General features: G+C 52.4%; 1 protein-coding gene across 1 annotated transcript in view; it reads right to left on the bottom strand.

Moving 5' to 3' along the window:
- The window catches only part of INPPL1 (inositol polyphosphate phosphatase like 1), an 88191-nt gene that overhangs the window by 36390 nt on the left and 30291 nt on the right, over positions 1–21510 (bottom strand). Inside the window, exons 2-4 of the mRNA XM_084842314.1 lie at positions 11120–11183; positions 3050–3200; positions 1831–1951 (exon numbers count right to left, since the gene is read on the bottom strand). Coding sequence (XP_084698440.1) covers positions 1831–1951; positions 3050–3200; positions 11120–11183 — 336 coding nt within the window. The remainder of the gene's footprint in view (positions 1–1830; positions 1952–3049; positions 3201–11119; positions 11184–21510) is intronic.

Here is a 21510-nt window from a genome sequence, read left to right as displayed (position 1 = left end):
CCAGCCCTTCTCTTTCCCCCGCAGTTCACCTCTGGCCCTCTCCTCCTCCAAGGCTGACACAGGCTCTGTTTGTGGCAAGGCTTCACTGCAGTACCGTAAGAGCCCTACCTCTCCCCGCAGCTTCTGAGATTTCACCAGGTACTGGATGTATATTTGTAGGGCTATCTTTGTGTGCATAAGGGCTAGAAACTTGCTTTTAAAAAAAACAAAGTTAAAAGCAGAGATTCTCCAGATGTTGAATCCGCTGCCCCAAAGCAAAATCCATGCTTATGCAGTGCACTTGTACAGCTGCAGCACAGACCCCCGGCTGGATGGCAGCTCCTAGTTAGCAAGGCCCAAGAAGCAGGAGCCCTGCTAGGCCTGGGCCCCAGATCTGTTACCCGGATCTCTAGGTATCCACTGGGGCTAATGGTTTTTTTTTAGCTTAATTGCTAGGAAGGAGGCAATTTTCAGAGGGGACTGCAGCTGGGGAAGGAAAGGTTACCCTGTGCTCCTCGTGTGGGGCAGCCCCCACTATCCAGCCCTCGTTCCTCCCACCCCCACCCAGCATTTTGACCCCCCACCCACCCCACCCCATGGGACTGAGCACCACTTTATTTTTATTTTGAATTTAATTTATGGAGGGAATGGTGACTGGTGTATGGGGAAATACATTGAAGGGGAATTTATTGCACTTTGGAGTAGGGGCTGGGTGGGAATTGAGAAATGAATTGGCAGCAGCTCCTGATTTGTCTTTGGCTTGCTTTTGGATTAGCACTTTTCTCACATTTTTGAAACTCCCATTTTGGTGCAAAACTTGCCCTTTTTAGTGTGTGTAAAACGGCTGAAGAGAAACCTACCAGCCACTCTCTGTTTTGCATTTTTTTCCACATCACTGTGAATTGACTGTACCTGAGGAGGAGCTCTGGGTTTGGGATGATCTCAGACAGGGTGCAAATGAATGGCTGCATTTTAATTGAGGCGATTGAAAGTGCAGCCCTGTGCATGTTTAGACAGAAAGAAGTCCTTCAACTCCCAGCATTCCCCAGCCAGCCATGCTTGGAGTTATAGGAATTTTTTTCTGCACTCTTGAGATGTTCTGCCCTCTGCGAAGCTTAACTAGTAATTATTATTTCTAAATATGCGCATATAGATACAAATTAGCGTATGCACATGGTCTGTACATGTGCATCCCATAGCCCCCCCCCCCCCGAATTTCTTGAGTGCCTCACAATGGCCCTGCCAAGAAGGGAGCTGTCTGATGGCTGCAGAAGCGCAAGGCAACGTCTGTGCATCGGAAGTGAGGCAGAGCGGCTGACCTGGGGTGTGGGGGCACCTTACGGGGAAAGAGCAACAAGGGAGCTGCGGGCTGAAAGAGAGGGGACGCAATAGGCCAGGGGCAGAGAATGAGGAGGAACACTCAGGCACAGAGCACTGGTGGCGCGGAGCATCACCAGGGCCTACGGGCTTTAACGGGCAGGGGGCTCTCAGAATGCCGTCAAGCGAGGTGGGGAGTGGGAGGTGCTTACGCTCAAAGAAGGAGGCCCAGCCCCCTCCCCTCAGTCCAATGGGCATGCGGGACAGTTCCGCTTGGTGGCGAGGGAGATGTCCTCCACCTGCGCTCAGTGATGCCTTTATTAGATGATCGTATGTCCTATTGATTTCTGGGGGGGTGGGGGAGAGAAGGAGCTTGGCCAAAGTTGGGAAGGGTGGTACTAGAAGATGAAGACTGACAACCCCTGCATGATACTCCAACCCCTGCCCTGCCCCCCCCCGACCTGCACCACTGCCACAGACCCATGTCCCCGTGGGGATTACAGCAGGAGATTCATTGGCACGCATGTGGTTTACCTTTCAAGAGCTCCGTCCTGCACAGCAGGGGTATTGCTGGCACCACCGGGGATGGCGCTGCCAACAGGAATGCTGGTGGATCCAGAGCGGGGGGGCAACGGGGGCTTCTCATCCTCCCCATCTGGAACACAGAAGGCAAGTGGGACCAACCGGGACCAACTTCCCCAGATGCACGCATGGGCAGGGGGGAGGTCAGCACAATCTTCACCGTGAGAAGAGGGGAGAAGGGGATCCCCCAAGCTGGTCAGCCAAAGATCTCTCCCTACCTCACTGACTGGCTTCATGGTTTCCTGGCCTCTGTGTCTCCTCCACCCCCCACCCCCCATTCTAAAAGGCTGAAATGCCTCTCTTAAGGCTTAGTCACTGGCAGTCAGAGCTCCCGGGATTTGGGGTGCTTTGGCCTTGCCCCGCTGCCTCTGGCTCCATCCTGTTTTGCCTGTGCCCCTCCCCCCGGGAATGCAGCCCCCAATAGCTTCTCCAAAGTGGAATTCGGTGCTCAGGCTGAAAGGGGTTCAACAGCCCTACAGAGTACTGAAGGGGCTGAAGACTCGGAGGTCCCTGGTCCCCCTCCCCCGCTGCCCATGTGTATGTCATCCCTCAGAAAAGGCACTGGGGTTCAAGGCTCCCCAAATCCCCAAAGGCACACGCTCTGCCTCAGAAGCCCACCTCCCGACTTCTAGACGTTCAAGCCTCCTCGAGTGCCATTTTTCCTGGTGGGGCACAAATCAAATAAAGACACCAGCCCCCGTGGCTGCAGTAACCTAGTGGTAAGGAGAAGGCCTCTGGCACAAGCCCCGACCCACCCTCTTGCTTCCCATGTCTTCAGGACTGAGGTCAGGTATTGAAAATAGGTTCTGGGGCATCAAGCTGGGGCATCATTTCCTGCTGCCCTCCCAGCTCAAATTAAGCCTTGGATCTCGCTGGGTGCTCCCCTGCACCCTTGGGAACAGCCAGCCAGCCTTTGCCAGGCCAGAATGCAAGTGGCTCCGTGGCTAGTGGGGCGGTGAATCCACTCCGGGTTTCAGTCAGAACTCTAAAGGAACTATCCAAGGTGCTCTGCACCTTGGACAGCTCCTTTCAAGATCTGACTGGTTCTGACTGAAACCTGGAGCAGATTCACCGCCCCACTGACCACGGAGCTCCCAGGCCCCACTGCCAGAATGCAAGCCCACAAACCAACCACTCCGCCCCCGGCCCCACGGGGGGCTACGGCACCTACCTGAGTAGTCCCTCTCCTCCACGCTCTCCTTGTCCTTCTCCCGTTCCACCGGGAAGAGCAGGGTGCAGACGAGGCCCTGGTTGGGCTGCAGGTACAGGGCAATGAGGTCAGCCAGGGTCTTGAACCGCCGCACCTGGACCCCCTGAGACGTCTGCAGGGAAGGAGAGGACACGGTTGGGGTGGACAAGGACACCTGAGGCTGCTGGGTCACCAGGTGCGAGGGCCCCTGCCCAGGAGCTGTGAGAAATGGGGAGCAGTGGAACTGAGCAGGAAGCCGAACCGGAAGCCGAACCAGGTCATGCTCTGCTGTGGGGGGAATCCAAAATGGAGCTTTGGGACTACAACACCCATCATCCCATATCCTGAGAAGGATACGGGACCACAGCCCCGCTGGGTCAGGCCAAAGGTCCATGCAGCCCAACTTCCTGCTTGCAGCTGTGCCACCAGGTGCCTCCAAGAAGAAAATGGCCTGATGCCCAGAGGAAGGCGGCCTCTGAATGGGGGGGCGGGGGGACGCTGAGGGCGCTGAACTTTCGTGGCTACTGGCCTGTCACAGACTGCTCAGCTAAGGGGCCGGAGCCGAGCAGGAGAATCCCTGCTTCGCACACTGAGGGTCCCAGGTTCGACGTCGGCATCATCCCCAGGGAGGGCAGGGAAGCCCACCAGAAACCCTGGAGGGAGCGCCAAGGCTGCCAGCCAGCGCAGATTCTACTGGGCTGGGTGGGCCATGGGTCTGATCCTGTGGAAGGCACGTTCTTATGACTCTTCTCAGGTACGTTTATTTATTATATATTACTGTTTATTGTATTTATAACATTTCTATCGCACCTTTTCCTCCAAGGAGCCCAAGGCAGCATACATGATCCTCCTCTCCATTTTATCCTCTCAACAACCCTATGAGGTAGGTTAGGCATGTTGGCCCGAAGTCAGCAAGTGGGGACTTGAAGTCGAGTCTCCCCTGTCCCAGTCTAACCAGTGCACCACACTGGGTCTCTCTACCCTCCTTTTAAAGTCACAGCGTGCATCTACCACAACAGTGAGAGGCCAACATGCACATGAGAGACCACAGATCCATCCAGCCTGGCATCTTCCTTCCCTCTCCCGAGAAACTAGCTTTCCAAGGGACACTGCCTTGGAGTATGGACGCTCCACTGAGCTATCGAGTCCAATATTATGTCCCCCAGAAATGTGTCTACTTCTAATCCCCTTTCAATGCCATCCAAGTTAGCTGCCATCACCATCGCTTCGAAAGCAGAGCTCCAAAAACAAATGACTTGCTGTGTGAAATACATTCTTTTGTCTCTCCTGCATCTCCCACTGTTCAGCTTCACCGGATGACCCTGGGTTCTGGTATGATGAGAGAGGGAGGAAAACATCTGTTCCTCCCATCTCCATAGCAGGCATCGCTTTGCAAGTTTCTACCACAGCCTTCCCTAACCTGGGGCCCTCCACATGTGTTGAACTATGACTCCCAGCATCCCCCAGCCAGACCTGCTGGCTGGGGCATGCTGGGAGTTGCTGCTTACCTTTTTTTTCTAAGCTAGACAACCCCAAGGTCAAGCCTTTCCTCACAGGAACGTCCGAGGGACGTCGCAGAGCACCAGGGGGCGCCACAAACACACGCCACTGTGCCTCCAGAGCCCGCGGGCTGCGCAGACAAGGTTCACGCAAGGATCTTGCCACATGCCACACACTCTACACACAGCCGCTGGAGACGAGTGCGCAAGGGTCTATTTCTCTGCATGTACACAATGCAGGACGCTAACGCCCATCAGGGCTTCCCAAAGACATGGACACGCAAGGAAAGAGACTCTTCATGTATACGGGGATCCATGCGGTTTACAACACTGTAGTAAATGCCCACATCTGTGCAGAAAAAATCTCTCTTTGGAGACCACCCTGAGAACTTGTGCGGACTCTGTTCTTAAACTTTTCTCTTAGCGCCGTTTTCGAGATCCAGCAACAACAGCAAAATCTCCTGCTCTCATGTGATGGGAAGGGAGGCAGGATGGCTGCCGCAGGTGCAGCAGCTGGGCGGGGGGAGCAGAGGAAGAGGAGAAACAGCCCCGCTCCCGCATGCTCTTTGCTTTGGCTTGAAACAAAGAAATACGAGGCAAGATGCTCACCCCAGCAGCAGAGAGGGGGAACAGAACCTTCAAAACAATTAATGGAAGGGGGGGAGCGCTGTGAATTACAGGGCTTTGAACATTAAAAAATGACAATAAAACAGGATGTGTTAATCTGGTGAAACTGAGCGCTCTTTAAACCTTCCAACTCCTGCATTCATTCATTGATTTAATTCATTACATTTCTGCCCCACCTTTCTTCCACCGTGGAACTCAAGGTGGCTACATGTGGTTCCCAGGTGGTCTCCCCTCCAAGAACCGACCAGACCCAGACCTGCTGAGCTTCAGCAAGGTGGCTGCCTGAGGGGCCTTCAGACCAGGCCCTGGCATTTTAAAGAGAGACTGAATTAACCCTACTGTCAGCCATCTGGCCTCACTGGCAGGGATCACGTTGCACAACCTCCCCCCACCTGAAATATTTTTAAAAGGAGGAACTCAAAACATTAGACTGGAAGGCATCTATCTATCTTCCTATCTATCTAGACGGAGTCATAATTTGGCATCTTGATTGAAGTGGCCGTCGATCCTGCAACGGAAGAGGGGAGCTGGGTGCTGCGCATCTGTAGTAGTAGAGAACTAGAAGCAGTGGAAGCCAAAAGGTTTATTTTTACAACTATGCTAAATGCTGTCTACGAATTATAGATGGAAAATTACACAAGATCCTAACAAGATTATTGAAGAAAAGATTTCATGAGGTCGAGTGGTACGGGAAGGAATGGATTGACCACAAACAGCAAGGTGGACAGACTAGTCCAACCTCTCCTGACCTGGTGCCCTCCAGATGTGTTGGACTGTGACTCCCATCATCCCCAGGTGGTCGGACCAGCCTGTTGAGAATGGGCTTGTAGCAACCAGCCCTATGCAGAGACCATTATGCTTTCTTCATGAGGCCAACCCACAGCAGCTTCCCACAGGCCGCCCTGGTAAGAGTGCAAAGGTTACACAGTCTATTGCGCGCCGAGAGGATGCAGCGCCATAGCAGCACTTATTAAGAGCTTGCACAACGCCCGGCACGATGAACAGGGTGTTCCAGAAGTCCGAAGCCACAAGGTTATCCCGTGGTTTGGGCCTTTTGAGAGGATCTGATGGCCAGCACAAAGGCAACAGGCCTTTCTTCATCCAATCATGCAGCGTTACTGTTGTTCTCCCAGGGTGCTGCTTTGAAGAACCCCTGAACCAAACTCAGTGTGTGTTTCATAAGCCATCAGTCTGGATCCTTTGACAGTAACCTCAACCGTACGTGTGTTTTAAGCCCCCGGAGCTAGAAATGCATTAGGAAATAATTTTATTCACAGCCATATACAGCTGTTCAAATGAAGAAGGGAAGGGCTGTAGCTCAGTGGTAGAGCCCCCGCTTTGCAGGCAAAAGGTCCCAGGTTCGATCCCCAGCTGCAGCTCCAGGTAGGGCTGGGAAACCCCGGAGAGCAGCTGCTGCTGCCAGTCAATATCGACAACACTGGGCTAGGTGGACCAAGGGTCTGACTCTGAATAAGGCAGCTCCCTAAAATACATTGGGAGGCAGAGTAGGATCGGGGCTGCACCCCAGAATGCCCCTTTAGGGCACCCCACACTGCACACCGCAGGGAGACTGCGCTCTACACAGTCCCCTCCAACCTCAAGCTTTGATGTGAGGCAGCAGTGTTCTCAAGCCGAACAACTCACTTCTGAGCCGAGCTGCTCCAGCCATCTCCAGAAGCTTCAGCAAGAGTCCCTCCGGGAGAAGACCATACGGTGGACAAGCACCCAGTGAAGCGGCTCACCTGCGCTTCTTCCTCCGCCCATGCGAGGTGAGACAGCGGGATTGACCGAGGGAAGCCCACACGCTGACTCCACGGGAAGCTTGCCCAGCGTTACGGCGCTTCCCAACGAGAAGCTCTGGAGAAGCTTCCTGGAAAAGCTCCCTATTACAGTGGTCTCAAGAGGGAAGGACTGCGGCTTCGCACGCAAAGAGCGCCAGGTCAGTCCTGCCATCTTCAGGTAGAGAAGCGTGTGCTTGCTGGGGATTATGGGAGCTAAGCCCAGCAGATCTGGAGGACACCAGCTTGGAGAAGGCTGCTTTCAATGCTGCCTTTACACCTGCTCATCCTGGGCACAACCCACAGTACGTTCCCCTGCACAAGACCCACAGAAACGGCAGCTGTTCCTTCCTGTTCATGTTCTCACGCAATGCCTCTTCTTTCCGCTGTGGCTTATGCGGGAGAACCCCCACGAGGATGGCCATGATGGGGGTTGTTGTCCAACACACCAGGAGGGCACACACCTGGGGAAGGCTGGAGGGGACGATATTGGGCTAGAAGGGTCGGCAATCTGACCAGGACGAGGCAGCTTTGTACGTTCACAACGCCAGGCTGCTGAATGACTTCACTTATTGGCGGCCGATTAATAGAACGCCCTAGGCGCCGTGGACTGGAAGCCAGCCAGGGAACCCCCAAGGCAGGCAGCTCTTTGCCGTGCGAGTCACGATGTGGGGAGCTCCCCAAATGGTAGGAAGGGAGTCTGAAAATCACAGAGGTCGTCTGCACGCCCACCCTGGAGTCTCTGTGGCCTTGAATAAGGAGCCAGGAACTGTAACCAAAGCCCAGGAATGAGGCAGCAAGTTACCACCAGGGCATGGCAAGACTGCAAAGCGGCAGCAGTGATCAGACTCCGCCTTGTGTAGTCACACACACACACACACACACACACACACAGGGAATTGTCCCTCCTGCACCTGTTCCACAGCTGCACTGATCCACTTTCGGACCGCAAACCATGTCTCGGCATCTGCGGGAAGGAGCGGGGGCTTCTTTCTGCGCCTTACATCTGGATCTGGAAATACGTCTGCCCCCAAGGATTTAAAAATAAGGGAGGCGGGAACCTCCCTTTCCATTCAGCTCCTACCTTCCCTCCCATGTTAACTTCTGCTCACAGGGCTGCGCCAAGGCAGAAACCCAAATGGCAGTGCCCTCCCCCCACCTGCACACACATTGGCAGGGCCCCCAATCCCCCAGGGCAGCGGTGGGCAGCTCTACCAAGCTCTGCTCAAGCGTGATCAAAAGCACTGTGCACACCCACGATGCTCTTGCTGCAAGAGGCTGTCAAGCCTTTATCGTGGTGCTTGATGAGAGCTGGCGGGCCGGGGGGTTACAAGGCAAATGTGCTTTTCAGCTGCAGCTCGCTCCCTTGAGGACAGAGCTGCCCCTCAAGAGGACAGAAGTGGGTCAGCCTTAAGGTCGACAACAAGGGAAAAATGATTCACTCTTGTTCAGGAACGCAAGACTTTGTGGCCACCCAGTCCAATTGGCAAGCAGCCGGTCTAAGAGTGCCGTGGCTACCTCACAGTGTGCCAAGAGCAGTGCAGAGATGGCAGAGTCCCAGGCTGGAAACAGAGGGTTCACAAGACACAGGGCCGCGGCACAGGGGCCGCCAAACAGAAGTAGTTGGAGCTAAACCGCACAAGGACTCTGGAATCTGGAAAGAAACCAGCACCTTGGAGGGCCAAACACGACATTACAGAATTCCTAACACCGTAACAAAAATACAGAACGGGGGGGCGCTTTGCAGGGGAGAACCAGCAGATGGGGGGTGTAAAGCCTTCCCCGCCTGCCAATTCTCCCCTACAAACCCTCCCCAAGCACCCCCACCACCAACCCTTTCTTATAAATGCCCCCCACTTCCCTTTTATCTTGAGACCACGTGTTTGCCAGGATTAACGCAGAGCTGGGCCCAGAGGATCTCTGCTTTCATTTGTAAGAACAGAAAGTGAGTTCCCGGCCCCTCAGGTTGCAAAGAGCAGAGCACCTGGCAGTCAGGAGGAAAAGGTTCAGGCCTTGCTAGAACACTGCCCTCCGCCAGGGCATCCCATGCCAAGCAAGCCGAGGCCATGGCACGCTGCCTCACCACCCGTCCCGTCCACACTCGGCCTTCCCAGGCAATCGACCTGGATGATATCTTTGCCTGCCTGCAGCCAGCAGCCCCACGGCTGATGCTCTCTGGGCAGCTCACAAAACAGGTCTGCCAGGAGGAGGCAGCCTGGGGCCTGCCAGGTACTTTGGAATGCAACCCCTATCCTCCCTGACCCTTTGGCCATGCTGGCTGGTGCTGATGGGAGTTGTAGTCCAAAACCTCCAATGGAGACCAGGTTGCCTATGCTTGATTATTGGGTAGAAAATGTGATTATTTTGGCGTGTGGAGCCCTGCCCGCTGGTCTGACTTGGGATGGTTGCTTGTGGAGGCTTTTATTCACGATAAAAGGGTAACAAAACTTATTTCTAGCCACCGTTTCAAAAACAAAAAATGATCAGCCACCAGGGCGGCTGAAGCCCAGCTGGGTGCCCTCAGATGCGTTGGGCTTAGCGACTTCTCCGCACTCCCAGCACAGTCGGCTTGCCAGACTCGCCAAGTGGCCCGTGCAAGATATGCAGCATGGCTCGCCACCGTGGGGCAGGCCCAGGGTAACTTCCTGGCCATGCCAGACCCCTGGCTGCGGCACGAGTCAGGGGTTGGGGAGCCCGTGGGGGCTGAGGAATCTCCTCCCTTCTCCTGCCCCCCTCCTCCAGGGCTCGCTTTTTCCTGCCTGCTGGGAGAGCACAATGAGGGTACTGTCGCACTACAAATGAGCCCACACATGGGCCGGGCTGACCCCCTGCCAAGATCAGCAGCGTGTGGGCATCTGCAGAGCTCTTGCCAGCCTGCGTTGCCCTAGCGGTGGAGCTCGGCGGAAGGACTGCCTGCTCGGTGCACCCAAGGAGGAGAGAGACCTGCTTCTCTGGGGACCAAGCGAACCTCGGCCCGTCGTCTGTCGCGCACGTGCGCTGATCGAGCCCTCGATTTCCGTGCCTCTCCTGCCGGCCCCATCCACGGAGGAGCGCAAAGCTCCCTTCCAGATTGGCACACGCTGCAGCGCACAGAGCAGCGGTGGGCAACTTCTTGGATGGCGTCTGAGACTGATCCACCTGAAGTCCTCCTGCAATCTCGGATGCGCGCCCTGTTTGCACACACATTATGGGCGGCAGTACCTCTGCGCCTGGGCTGGGCAACTTGTGGCCCTCCAGGTGTTTTTCTTCCTGATAGGCTCCTATCTCTAAACATTCACGTGGCAGACAGGCGAATTTCATGCTGGGAATGGTGCTTCCCACCAAATTTGGCTGGTGCAAACGGGCGAGGAGTTCACTGCACTGTTTTTTAATAAGAAAGTGCCCAAATTTGCTAACTTCTTCATATCTGGGAGTGAATGAACCTGATTTGCAACTATTTGAAACAAAAAATGCAAATGAGGGGGAAAGCAAAACCGACAGATTCACAAATCCCCACCCTGAGCTACTATTACAAGGAGAGGAGCTTTTCTTTACACACTTTCTCAACAATATGAAACTGTATTTTTTCAAAACCATGTCACACATCGCAAAAGATCTGGCAGGATCCAAATCTTGAAACAATTATAGCTAATGAGATCAGCCTACATTACAGGTGGGGGGTAAGCATTACCATCAGTGCAACCCTATACGTGCTTACTCAGAAGCAAGTCCCGCTGAGTTCAGTGGGGCTACCTCCTGGGCGAGTGAGCTGTGAAGTGCTCTGTAAGTTTCAGAGAAGAGAAAAGCACTCTGCAAGCTTGAGTCATCATTGTTACAACCTACCTTCCGAGTCTTCGGCTGCTGAATGCAGCGGGACTGCGTAACTACGCGCAGGACTGTGCTGCTGAGGTACAGCAAGGAGCCATCCATTTGGCAGGACTGGCGTGAGAAGCCCCCTCTGCCACCAGCAACGTCCACTTGCTCCCCCCGCCCCCCGCGACCGCAAAGACAGCGGAGGCTGTGCCCAGGAACGCCGATGTCTTAGGCACAAACCACCGGAATGCCTCCTGCGCAAGCCGCGAGCACTGCTGAAGCCAACAGCGCTCACGCAAAAGCAGGGGCGGCTCATCCTTGCCGGGGAAGGAGGCAGAGAAAGTTGCGGAGCTCACCTGCACAGCCAGAAACTCCTCTTCATCTGGCAGAATCCGATAGGTGTGGACATGTTTCTGGAATCTACGGCAATTAAAAAAGAGGGGTGGGGGAGAAAGGGAGGTATAAAACCGTGGAAGCACCAGATGTACCTCTCGGGGCCCAGTTCTCAGTGACCAGAAGGAGCAGCGCCAGGGCTTCATTCTGCCTTTGGTGGCTGAATCCCAGGGCGAGGAAGGCATGGTGGCTGCTGACACCAAACCATTTTTACTCACGAGCTGAGATTTGGAAATGGAGTCATCATGGACATTTTATAACACATGAAGCAAAATCCAGTAGGAAGGACCAGCCTTCCCCAACCTGGTGCCCTCCAGATGTGCTGGACTGCAACTCCCATTATTCCCAGGTGGTTGGGAAAGGCTGGCCTAGATTTTATCAGGCTGCAGGTGGTGGGATTGCATCTCTGAATGCTGCTCTATGGACAACACATCTCCCCGCTTTCCCCCAAACCCCCAGTGTGTCGGGGAGGAGGCTACAACACAGCCTCCCCAACGTGGGGCCTTCCAAAGGTGTTGGACTGTGAATCCCATCATTCCAAGCCAGCAGGACCAATAAGGAACATATCTGGAGGACACTGGTTTAGGGAAGGCTGCCACAGGACCATAGTAAAAATAGCCTGGTATTAAAATCAGATCATTGGTTCATTCAGTCCATTGCAGCCCAGTCTGTCTGACAGTGGCTGTCCCAAAGGTCTTGGGTATTCCCTGGCCCTGTTACTGGAAATCCTTTTTAGTGAGAAGTCTAGGCCCTGAGCTTGGGCACTTCTGTCCAAAAAGCATGTGCTCTTACACCTAAGCTACAGCCTGTCCCCCAACTCTTGCCCCCAAGACGCTAGTTTTCTAAATGCAGAGGGAGGGTGGATTTCTTCTTTTTAACAGATGGTGCAGCTAGGTAATTTTAGGCCCTGGGCTTAGCTAACATTTCTCTCCCCACCCCCCTGCCCCACAATCCCATCCTTTACAACTGCTTCCACATTCCTGACATGTTAGAGCAAAAGAAAGAAACAAAAACTCTTTGCCAACCCTGATTTAAAAAAAGAATAAAATATTCCGAGCTTATGCTGTTCTGCAGTTTAAACTCACTTAAAGCATGGCACTATCATGAATACAGGAATAAACTGCTGTTTGGTTTTGCTGCCCTGATGTGAAACATGTTGACTCGGGAGTAAGTGGCATTTTGTTGTACAAAAGGATAATATTTTAAAAATATTTTTAAAGTTACAAATCATAAAATGAACACCGGTAACCATGTAGATGCCCACCTGGCTGTCCCCTTATAAAATGTTTTAAAAATAAGAAGGAAGGAAGGGATGCTGTGCCAAGCAGCATTAGTCCTGATGCTGCCCCCCCCCCCCGTCACCTGCTGCGGGAGGGGGGGAGGTCTTGTCCTAGCTGCAGGAAGCACACAGACACCCTACAGACACAGACACACACTGATGTAATATAGTCCTGAAAAAGCTTGTATATTTAAGTACTGGTATCCTGCATTTCTATGCCAAATTCAAGGTGGAATTCTATGCGCGCACGTGCACACACACACATGCAATTAAAAACAAACGGACAAAACCCATTGCAGCAATAAAACAGCACAACAAAACACACCAGGAACAACAAGATAAAAAAAAATCATCTAGGGGCTCAAACTTCCTTTTAAAAAAATGCCCACTGAACTAAAGCAGTCTAACGAGGGTGCCTCAAAGAGAAGGCCAAATGAACCCCTTTGGGAGGCTGCACCCTAACGCAGGACGGCAGGGGGAGCTGGCTGGGGGCGGATGCAAAGGGCCCTGCACAGCCAAGCGGAGATCCTGAGCCGCTTCACGCAGGAGCGTCACTGCTTGCGGCTGCTGGTGCCAGATGCCGCTCCCGGGCCTGTGCCAATTCAGCCTTTAGAATATACAAAAGAGGGGCTCGTCCTCCCCCTTGCAAATAAGAGGCAAAGGATGCAGCACTGACCTCTCTCCCTCCACCAGGGCACAGACGCTCTCTCTCTCTCTCTCTCTCTCTCTCTCACATACACGCATGCGCGTGCAGAAAGTCACTTGTGCTACAGAGCGGCTGGATGGGAGAAGAAGCCAAGATCAGGCTTCCCCAAAGTGGTTCCCTCCTGATGTCTTCACTACAAAACAGGTGCACAGCCTGCAAACATGGGAGCCACAGCCTGCAAACATGGGAGCCACAGCCTGCAGCCCCCAAGGCCTTTTCTGCGCCTCCCAAAGGTGCCCTAATCCGCCCCCACTGCTGAATCCCCCACAGCCACCACCAATTTCCCAGCCACCTGCACTCTCCGCCTCCAACCCTGCACATCCCGACAGAGACTGCTCCTTCTCTGGCTCGGCTAGCAGGTATCCCTTTCTTCTCATCCATGTGGGAACAAATGATACCGCCAAGCGGAGCTACGAAGAGATCACGTCAGACTTTGAAGCTTTGGGAAGGAAACTCAAGAACTTTGGGGCCCAGATAGTTTTCTCATCCATCCTTCCAGTAGTTAGAAGAGGGATAGAAAGGGAACGAAAAATACTCCGGGTGAATGACTGGCTACGAAGGTGGTGCCGACGAGAGAGATTTGGATTCTGGGACCACGGGCTATACTTCCTGGAAGATGGGCTGTTGGCAAGGGACGGGTTGCACCTCACAAAGGCTGGGAAGAATGTGTTTGGCCACAGCATGAAGAACTATATCAGGAGGGCTTTAAACTGAATCCTACGGGGAAGGGAGATGTAATGTTGGGGGTAATAATGGACGTAGGCGCATGCACTGCAATGGAGAGAACAGCGCTGATAGCGCCCAATAATAGTCTTCAGACACATGTAGGAAGAAAGCCAGACTCAATGAAGCACATGGTCTTCGATGTCTATATACTAATGCCCAGAGTATGGGAAACAAACAGAACGAACTTGAACTCTTAATACAGGAGGGAAATTATGACTTGATAGGTATAACTGAGACTTGGTGGGATGACTCTCATGACTGGAATACAGCAGTTGAAGGATATAACTTGTTCAAAAAGAACAGGAGGAACAGAAAGGGAGGCGGGGTTGCACTGTATGTGAAAAATACATATCTCTGCACAGAAATACAGGAGGAGGAGCTTGGTAGCCCCATCGAGAGCATCTGGGTTGAAATAAATGGAGCAAAGAATAAAAGGAACCTGGTGGTCGGAGTCTACTACCGGCCACCCAATCAAGGAGAAGCCAAGGATGAAACTTTTGAAAAGCAAATAGCCAATGTTTTAAGGAAGCATGATGTAGTAGTAATGGGGGACTTCAATTTCCCCGATATTTGTTGGGAGACAAATTCTGCAAAACATGGCCCCTCCAGGAAATTCCTGACTTGTGTGGCGGATAACTTCCTCCTACAGAAAGTAGAGGAAGGAACTAGAGGATCGGCTATCCTTGACTTGATCCTAACCAACAGAGATGACTTAGTGGAGAAAGTAGCAGTTACAGGTACTCTGGGGGAAAGCGACCATGTTGTACTTGAGTTCTTGGTTCTAAGGGAAGCAAAAGCCGAGTGTACTCAAACGCGTACCCTGGATTTTAGGAAAGCTGATTTTAATAAACTCAGAACAATGATCAGTAAGGTCCCATGGCAAGCAATGCTAGCGAGAAAAGGAGTCCAAGATGGGTGGGAACTTTTAAAAAAGGAAATTCTCAAGGCACAATCACAAACAATTCCAACAAGAAGAAAAGGTGGAAGACAACAGAAGAAGCCAATGTGGCTTCACAAAAAGCTTAGGGATGACCTGAAAACAAAAAAGGACACATATAGGAAGTGGAAAGAAGGCCAAGTAACAAAGGAAGAGTACAGGCAGGTAGCACAGAATTGCAGGGATGGCGTCAGGAAGGCTAAAGCGGAGAACGAGGTGAGGTTAGCGAGGGATGCTAAAAACAACAAAAAGGCTTTCTTCAGCTACGTGCATAGTAAAAGGCAGAGGAAAGAAATGGTTGTTCAGCTATTAAATAAGGATGGCAAAATGATAATAGAGGACAAAGAAAAGGCAGAGGTGCTCAATTCCTACTTTGGCTCAGTCTTCTCCCAAAAGAGGGTCTATGACCCCCCTGGCAAAGGCGAAGTACAGGCTGAAGGGGCAGGATTGCAGCTTGAGATCGATAGGCATATGGTCAAGGAACACCTCATTACTTTGAATGAGTTCAAATCTCCAGGGCCAGATGAACTGCATCCTAGAGTCATAAAGGAACTGGCAGAAGAGCTCTCAGAACCGCTGTCTATTCTCTTTGAGAAATCATGGAGGACCGGGGAAGTGCCAGATGACTGGAGGAGGGCTAACGTTGTCCCTATCTTCAAAAAGGGTGAAAAGGAGGAACCTGGGAACTACAGACCAGTCAGTCTGACATCAATCCCTGGGAAAATTCTGGAGCAGATCATAAAGCAATCCATCTGGAAGCACCTTGACAACAATGCAGTGATTACTCGAAGCCAACATGGATTTGTCAAAAACAAGTCCTGCCAGACAAATCTGATCTCATTTTTTGATCAAGTCACCTCCCTTGTAGACCGTGGGAATGCTGTAGACATCATATACCTCGACTTCAGCAAAGCTTTCGACAAAGTGCCCCATGATATCCTGATGAGCAAACTAGCTCGAAGTGGGCTAGATGAAACAACGATCCGGTGGATCCACAGTTGGCTACAGAATCGGACTCAAAGAGTGCTTATCAATGGGACCTTCTCAAGCTGGGGAGAGGTAACGAGTGGGGTACCGCAGGGCTCAGTCCTGGGCCCAGTGCTCTTCAACATTTGTATTAATGACTTGGAGGAGGAGGTGCAGGGAATGCTGATCAAATTTGCAGATGACACAAAATTGGGAGGGATAGCTAATACTTTGGAAGACAGAAACAAAATTCAAAGTGATCTGGATAGACTGGAGTGCTGGGCAGAAAACAACAGAATGGCATTTAATAGGGACAAATGCCAAGTTCTGCACCTAGGAAAAAGAAACCAAATGCACAGTTACAAGATGGGGGATACGTGGCTCAACCACACTACGAGCGAGAAGGATCTTGGAATTGTCGTCGATCACAAGCTGAATATGAGCCAACAATGTGATGTGGCTGCAAAAAAGGCAAATGCTATTTTGGGCTGCATTCATAGAAGCATCGCTTCCAAATCCCAGGAAGTACTAGTTCCCCTCTACTCAGCACTGGTTAGGCCTCATCTGGAGTACTGTGTCCAGTTCTGGGCACCACACTTTAAGAAGGATGCAGACAAGCTGGAGAGGGTTCAGAGGAGGGCAACAAAGATGATCAGGGGACTGGAAACAAAGCCCTATGAAGAGAGACTGAAAGAACTGGGCATGTTTAGCCTTGAGAAGAGAAGACTGAGGGGAGATATGATAGCGCTCTTCAAGTACTTGAAAGGTTGTCACAGAGAAGAAGGCCAGGATCTCTTCTTGATCATCCCAGAGTGCAGGACACGGAATAATGGGCTCAAGTTACAGGAAGCCAGATTCCGACTGAACATCAGGAAAAACTTCCTGAGTGTCAGAGCAATACGGCAATGGAACCAATTACCTGGGGAGGTGGTGGGCTCTCCCACACTGGAGGCCTTCAAGACGAGGCTGGACAGCCATTTGTCAGGGATGCTCTGACTTGGATTCCTGCATTGAGCAGGGGGTTGGACTCGATGGCCTTGTAGGCCCCTTCCAACCCTACTATTCTATGATTCTATGATTCTATAAGGAAAGAGCAACCTGCCCCGGGATTGCTGGGTGGTGCATGCATCTCCCAATACCTGAGCCAGTGCTACATCCGGCCCTCCAAGCCAGAAAGCTTCACAACTTTCCTGGTTCTAAAGAAGTGGCCACTGCTTTGATATTTTACATCAATTCCATTTGAGAGCTGATGCGTGAGAGTGGCTAAGGGTACGATCCTATGCACACTCGCTCACCTGGCAGTAAGTCCCAGTGGACATAGTGGGGCTTACTTCTGAGTAAACGTGCATAGGATTACACTGTCAGAGGCACAAATCATCAGGAAGCCCTCTTCTGGAATCTCCCATCTGCCATGAACTCACTTGAAGGCTTTAGGCAAAGCTCTCTCGCTCCCCCCCGCCCCCCCGCCTTCCTATCTGCAATATGGGCATCATAATACCGACCCACCGTTCATGGTTGTTGTAAGACCACCTCCCCCGACATGGTGCCCTCCAGATGTGTCGGCCGTGCTGGCAGAGCCTGACAGGAGTTATAGTCCAACACATCTGGAGGGAACCAGGTTGGAGGAGGCTGCTGTAAAACTATAGAAGTCATTTTTCAGGAAAAGCACAGCATACCATCCTGCGCTAAAAGGCCGGGGCACAGAAAGTTGTTTTCACTGGTTACCTAAAACTTAAAAGAGTAGAGACACAGACCTGGTGAGGGCCCAGGTGCCACAGCTAAGACTGCCTGATCCTCAGTCACCGTCCACCTAACTTCGGCACGTGGGAGCCCCTGAGGGAGGGCCTCTGCAGGTGAGGCCAATTATGGAGCAGACCCCTGAGAGTGGGGTGCAGCAGCCACACTGGCACAAACAGGGGAGGCAACCCCCTTGCTGACGAGCCAACCTGAAGGCCACACAAGGGCACCCCGACAGTTCTACGCAGCTCTCACCCAGGCGGTTGCTCAAAGCCAAAACAAATTCAGGACGTCACGGGCAGGTGATGGGAGACGGGCAAAGCGGAGCACCCCAATCCCAACAACAGATCGGGGGGGGGGAGCATGAGGAAAGGTTCAGTTCCTCTCCTGGACAAGGAAACGCCAGCCTGACACACACAACACACAGATTAATTAAGTGGATGAGTAACGGGCATCCAACCATTTGCAGGCATGAGCACCAAGCAGAAGCAGGAGGGCAGGGGATGAGGGCGTGTTTGGCTCCAGGATGTTGTGAGTGGAACCAGATGCCTGGGCGGCGGCTGTGGACTGTACACAGAACCCTCACAAGGAGAGCGGTGCAGCTCCCCTCCATCACACCCCACGCCCCGCAGACAACTGTTTTTCTTTCGTATCGCTTTAGAGACAGGGAAAGGCTGCGGCTCAAGGGCAAAGCACAGCGCAATCCGCGCTTCTCGTTAAAATGCATTTCAGGGAGCAGCGGTGGGAAAGACCCTGGTGAGCCGCAGCCCATCAGAGCAGAAGACCATGTGCTTGACCGACAAGCTGAAGGACCCTCCCTCAGGTCTTTATACCACCCAAAGTTCTCTGGGCGGTTCACAAAACAAAACGTAAAACCATTAAAAAATCATAGTAAAACGTACTATAAAAACATTGATTTTAAAACAGCACAAACTCTTCATGAGGCCCTTTCATATGTCCTGAGCAGGTCAGCAGTTTGAGACCCGAGTGCCGCGTGACGGAGTGAGCTCCCATCTTCAGTCCCAGCTCCTGCCAACCTAGCAGTTCGAAAGCAAGAAATTGCAAGTAGATAAATAGGCACCGCCTTGGCGGGAAAGGTAACAGCGTTCCGTGCACCTCGGTGTTCAGTCATGCCGGCCACATGACCACGGAAGCGTCTTCGGACAGCGCTGGCTCTTTGGCTTAGAAACAGGGATGAGCACCGCACCCTAGAGTCGGACACGACTGGTTGGAGACACCTTTACCTTTTTAATTTTACCTTTGCATTTTATTTAACTAGGCACTATATATTTACAGAAACCAAAGTTACTTGAGGTCAGGAAAGAATTTCTGGCTGCTTCCCTCTGGTCCCAACTCATATTGGACTGCACGCACGCATGTCCGTGTGCGTGTGCATGCATCCTTCTGTGCTCTTCTGCAAGGTGTGGCTTGGCTCACTTCCTTGAGTCATCCGGAGGCCCCTGTTCAAAAGCCATCTTTATGCAGTGTGCCCTCTTAGCTCCCACCAACAGTGCCCTGCTGGACCACAACCCTGATAACACTCCCCTCCCTGGCTGGATTACACCAAGATGGAATCACTAACCAAAGGAAGGATCCAGTCCTTAATGCTGGTATCATAAAGCACCCCCTGGGACAAACTTACAATCAGCCAGAATTATGTCCAAGTTTCCCTTGCATATTATTTTGAAGGAGAAAAGGAATTATCCAAAATATCCTAGGAGGAAGGGTCCCCCATTTTCCCCTATGTTGCTTGCAGAGAGTCCAATTTGGCGGGGGGGAGGTAGCATCCCCCAATCAAACTTATTACCATCAAAACAGCTCTGACATAATTACTCCTCAGTACAAGAGGGCTCCCCTTCATGGATCACTGCCTTGTTGTGGCGAAGGGGCTTGCATAACTCAGTGAAGCCATAAGCTATGCCGTGCAGGGACACCCAAGACGGGCAGGTCATGGCAGAGAGTTCTGACAAAATGTGGTCCACTGGAGAAGGAAATGGCAACCCACTCCAGTATTCTTGCCAAGAAAACCCCATGGAACGTATCACAAGGCTAAAAGAGATGACGCCGGAAGATGAGCCCCGAAGGTGGCCGAAGGTGTCCAATATACTACTGGGGAAGAGCAGAGGGTATTTCCAAGTAGCGCCAGAAAGAGTGAAGTGGCTGGGCCAAAGCCGAAAGGACACTCAGCTGTGGATGTGTCGAAACACAACATTAGAAAAACTAAGATCATGGCATCTGGCCCCATCACTTCCTGGCATATAGAAGGGGAAGAAATGGAAGCAGTGACAGATTTTACTTTCTTGGGCTCCAAGATCACCGCAGACGGTGATTGTAGCCATGAAATTAAAAGACGCTTGCTCCTTGGGAGGAAAGCTATGGCAAACCTAGACAGCATAGTAAGAAGCAGAGACATCACCTTGCCGACAAAGGTCCGCATAATCAAAGCTATGGTTTTCCCAGTAGTAACGTATGGCTGTGGGAGCTGGACTGTAAGGAAGGCTGAGCGCCAAAGAATTGATGCTTTCGAACCGTGGTACTGGAGAAGACTCTTACGAGTCCCCTGGACTGCAAGGAGGTCAAATCAGTCCATCCTAAAGGAAATCAACCCTGAGTGCTCATTGGAAGGACAGAGACTGAAGCTGAAGCTCCAATATTTTGGCCACCTAATGTGAAGAGAAAACTCTCTGGAAAAGACCCTGATGCTGGGAAAGACTGAAGGCAAAAGGAGAAGGGGACGGCAGAGGATGAGATGGCTAGATAGCATCACCAATGCAATGAATATGGATTTGAGCACACTCCGGGACAGAGCGCAGGACAGGAAGGCCTGGCGTGCTATGGTCCATGGGGTCACAAAGAGTCGGACATGACTTAACGACTGAACAACAACAAGAGGGCCGTCATCCACTGCGTCTCCATGGCTCAGACAGCACAGCAGCAACTCATCCAAGAAGACCAAAGAAAGGCAATGTCCTTTAGGATAGAGAAAGGATGTATTGACTAAAAATGCCCCCTTCCCCCCACACCATCCTAACTAGTAAAAGCCAGCTCAAACTACAGACTCTTAAATGCTTTCTGAAAGTCCTCATGGCTCAGACTTTGGTGAGCCTCCACAGTAAGGGCATCAGATCATCAAGAACGCCTCGCTCACCCCATCGAGGGTCACGGGGAACTGCCAAGAGAAGCACCTATTTTGTACAAGAAAATACTTCGCACTTAGATAGCACTTTGTGAATCTTTCCATACTTTATTTCATAAGCCTTACGACAGCCCTGCAAGGAAGTTCAGTATTACCACCAGTCCCATTTTGCACATGCAGAGGGCGGGTGGGGTTGAGTCCAACAAGATCTGCGGCTTGCCTGTTTGGCCCCAGGCACCCCTCAAACATGCAGCATGGTTTGGGAGAGGAGTGCCCCCTTTCTGGCCCGGGTCCCCTCGCCACACAGGCAGCTCTCCCTGCAGGGCCACAAGGAGTGGCTGAAACCCAGGGGCAGAGCACCCTCCTTGCATACAGAGGGCCCTGGGCTGGGTCCAGGTTCAGGGACATCTCCAGTGAACAGGATCGGCTAAAGAGAGGACAGACCAGCCTTCCCCCACCTGGTGCCCTATGCCGGGTCCAGGTTCTGGGGGTCCTTGGCAAGGCACCCCCAATGGCCCTCTCCCTTGGCAAGTCCATCTTCCAACTGCTGCTGCCCCCGCTGCTCACACTCGCCTTCCTCACCATTGCTCCCACTTGCTTGCGGGACGGGCAGAGGCCCAGGGAGCAAGCAGACCGTGGCCACCGCTGCTGCTCCTCACCCCCATCCTCACCTGGGCCAGAGCGAGGGGCAGGTGGGAAAGGAGGCTGCCCTGGGGAAGCGGAGGAGCCACTCCGGGGGCTCTGGCCGGGGGCCCCTGCTCGCTGTGGGCCCTCGGCAGGTGCCCAACCAGGCCGACTCTGAGGTATATTAGAAATCCTTATATTCCGTTTAACGTAATAAAATTTCACACTGGCTGGGAAAGGTAG

This window comes from Heloderma suspectum, chromosome 3 (assembly GCF_057233095.1).
Source record: "Heloderma suspectum isolate Gila_16-S chromosome 3, 16-S_ref, whole genome shotgun sequence".
NCBI lineage: Eukaryota > Metazoa > Chordata > Lepidosauria > Squamata > Helodermatidae > Heloderma > Heloderma suspectum.
Note: the sequence above shows the minus strand (reverse complement) of the source record. Positions and strands in the feature narration are given on the sequence as shown.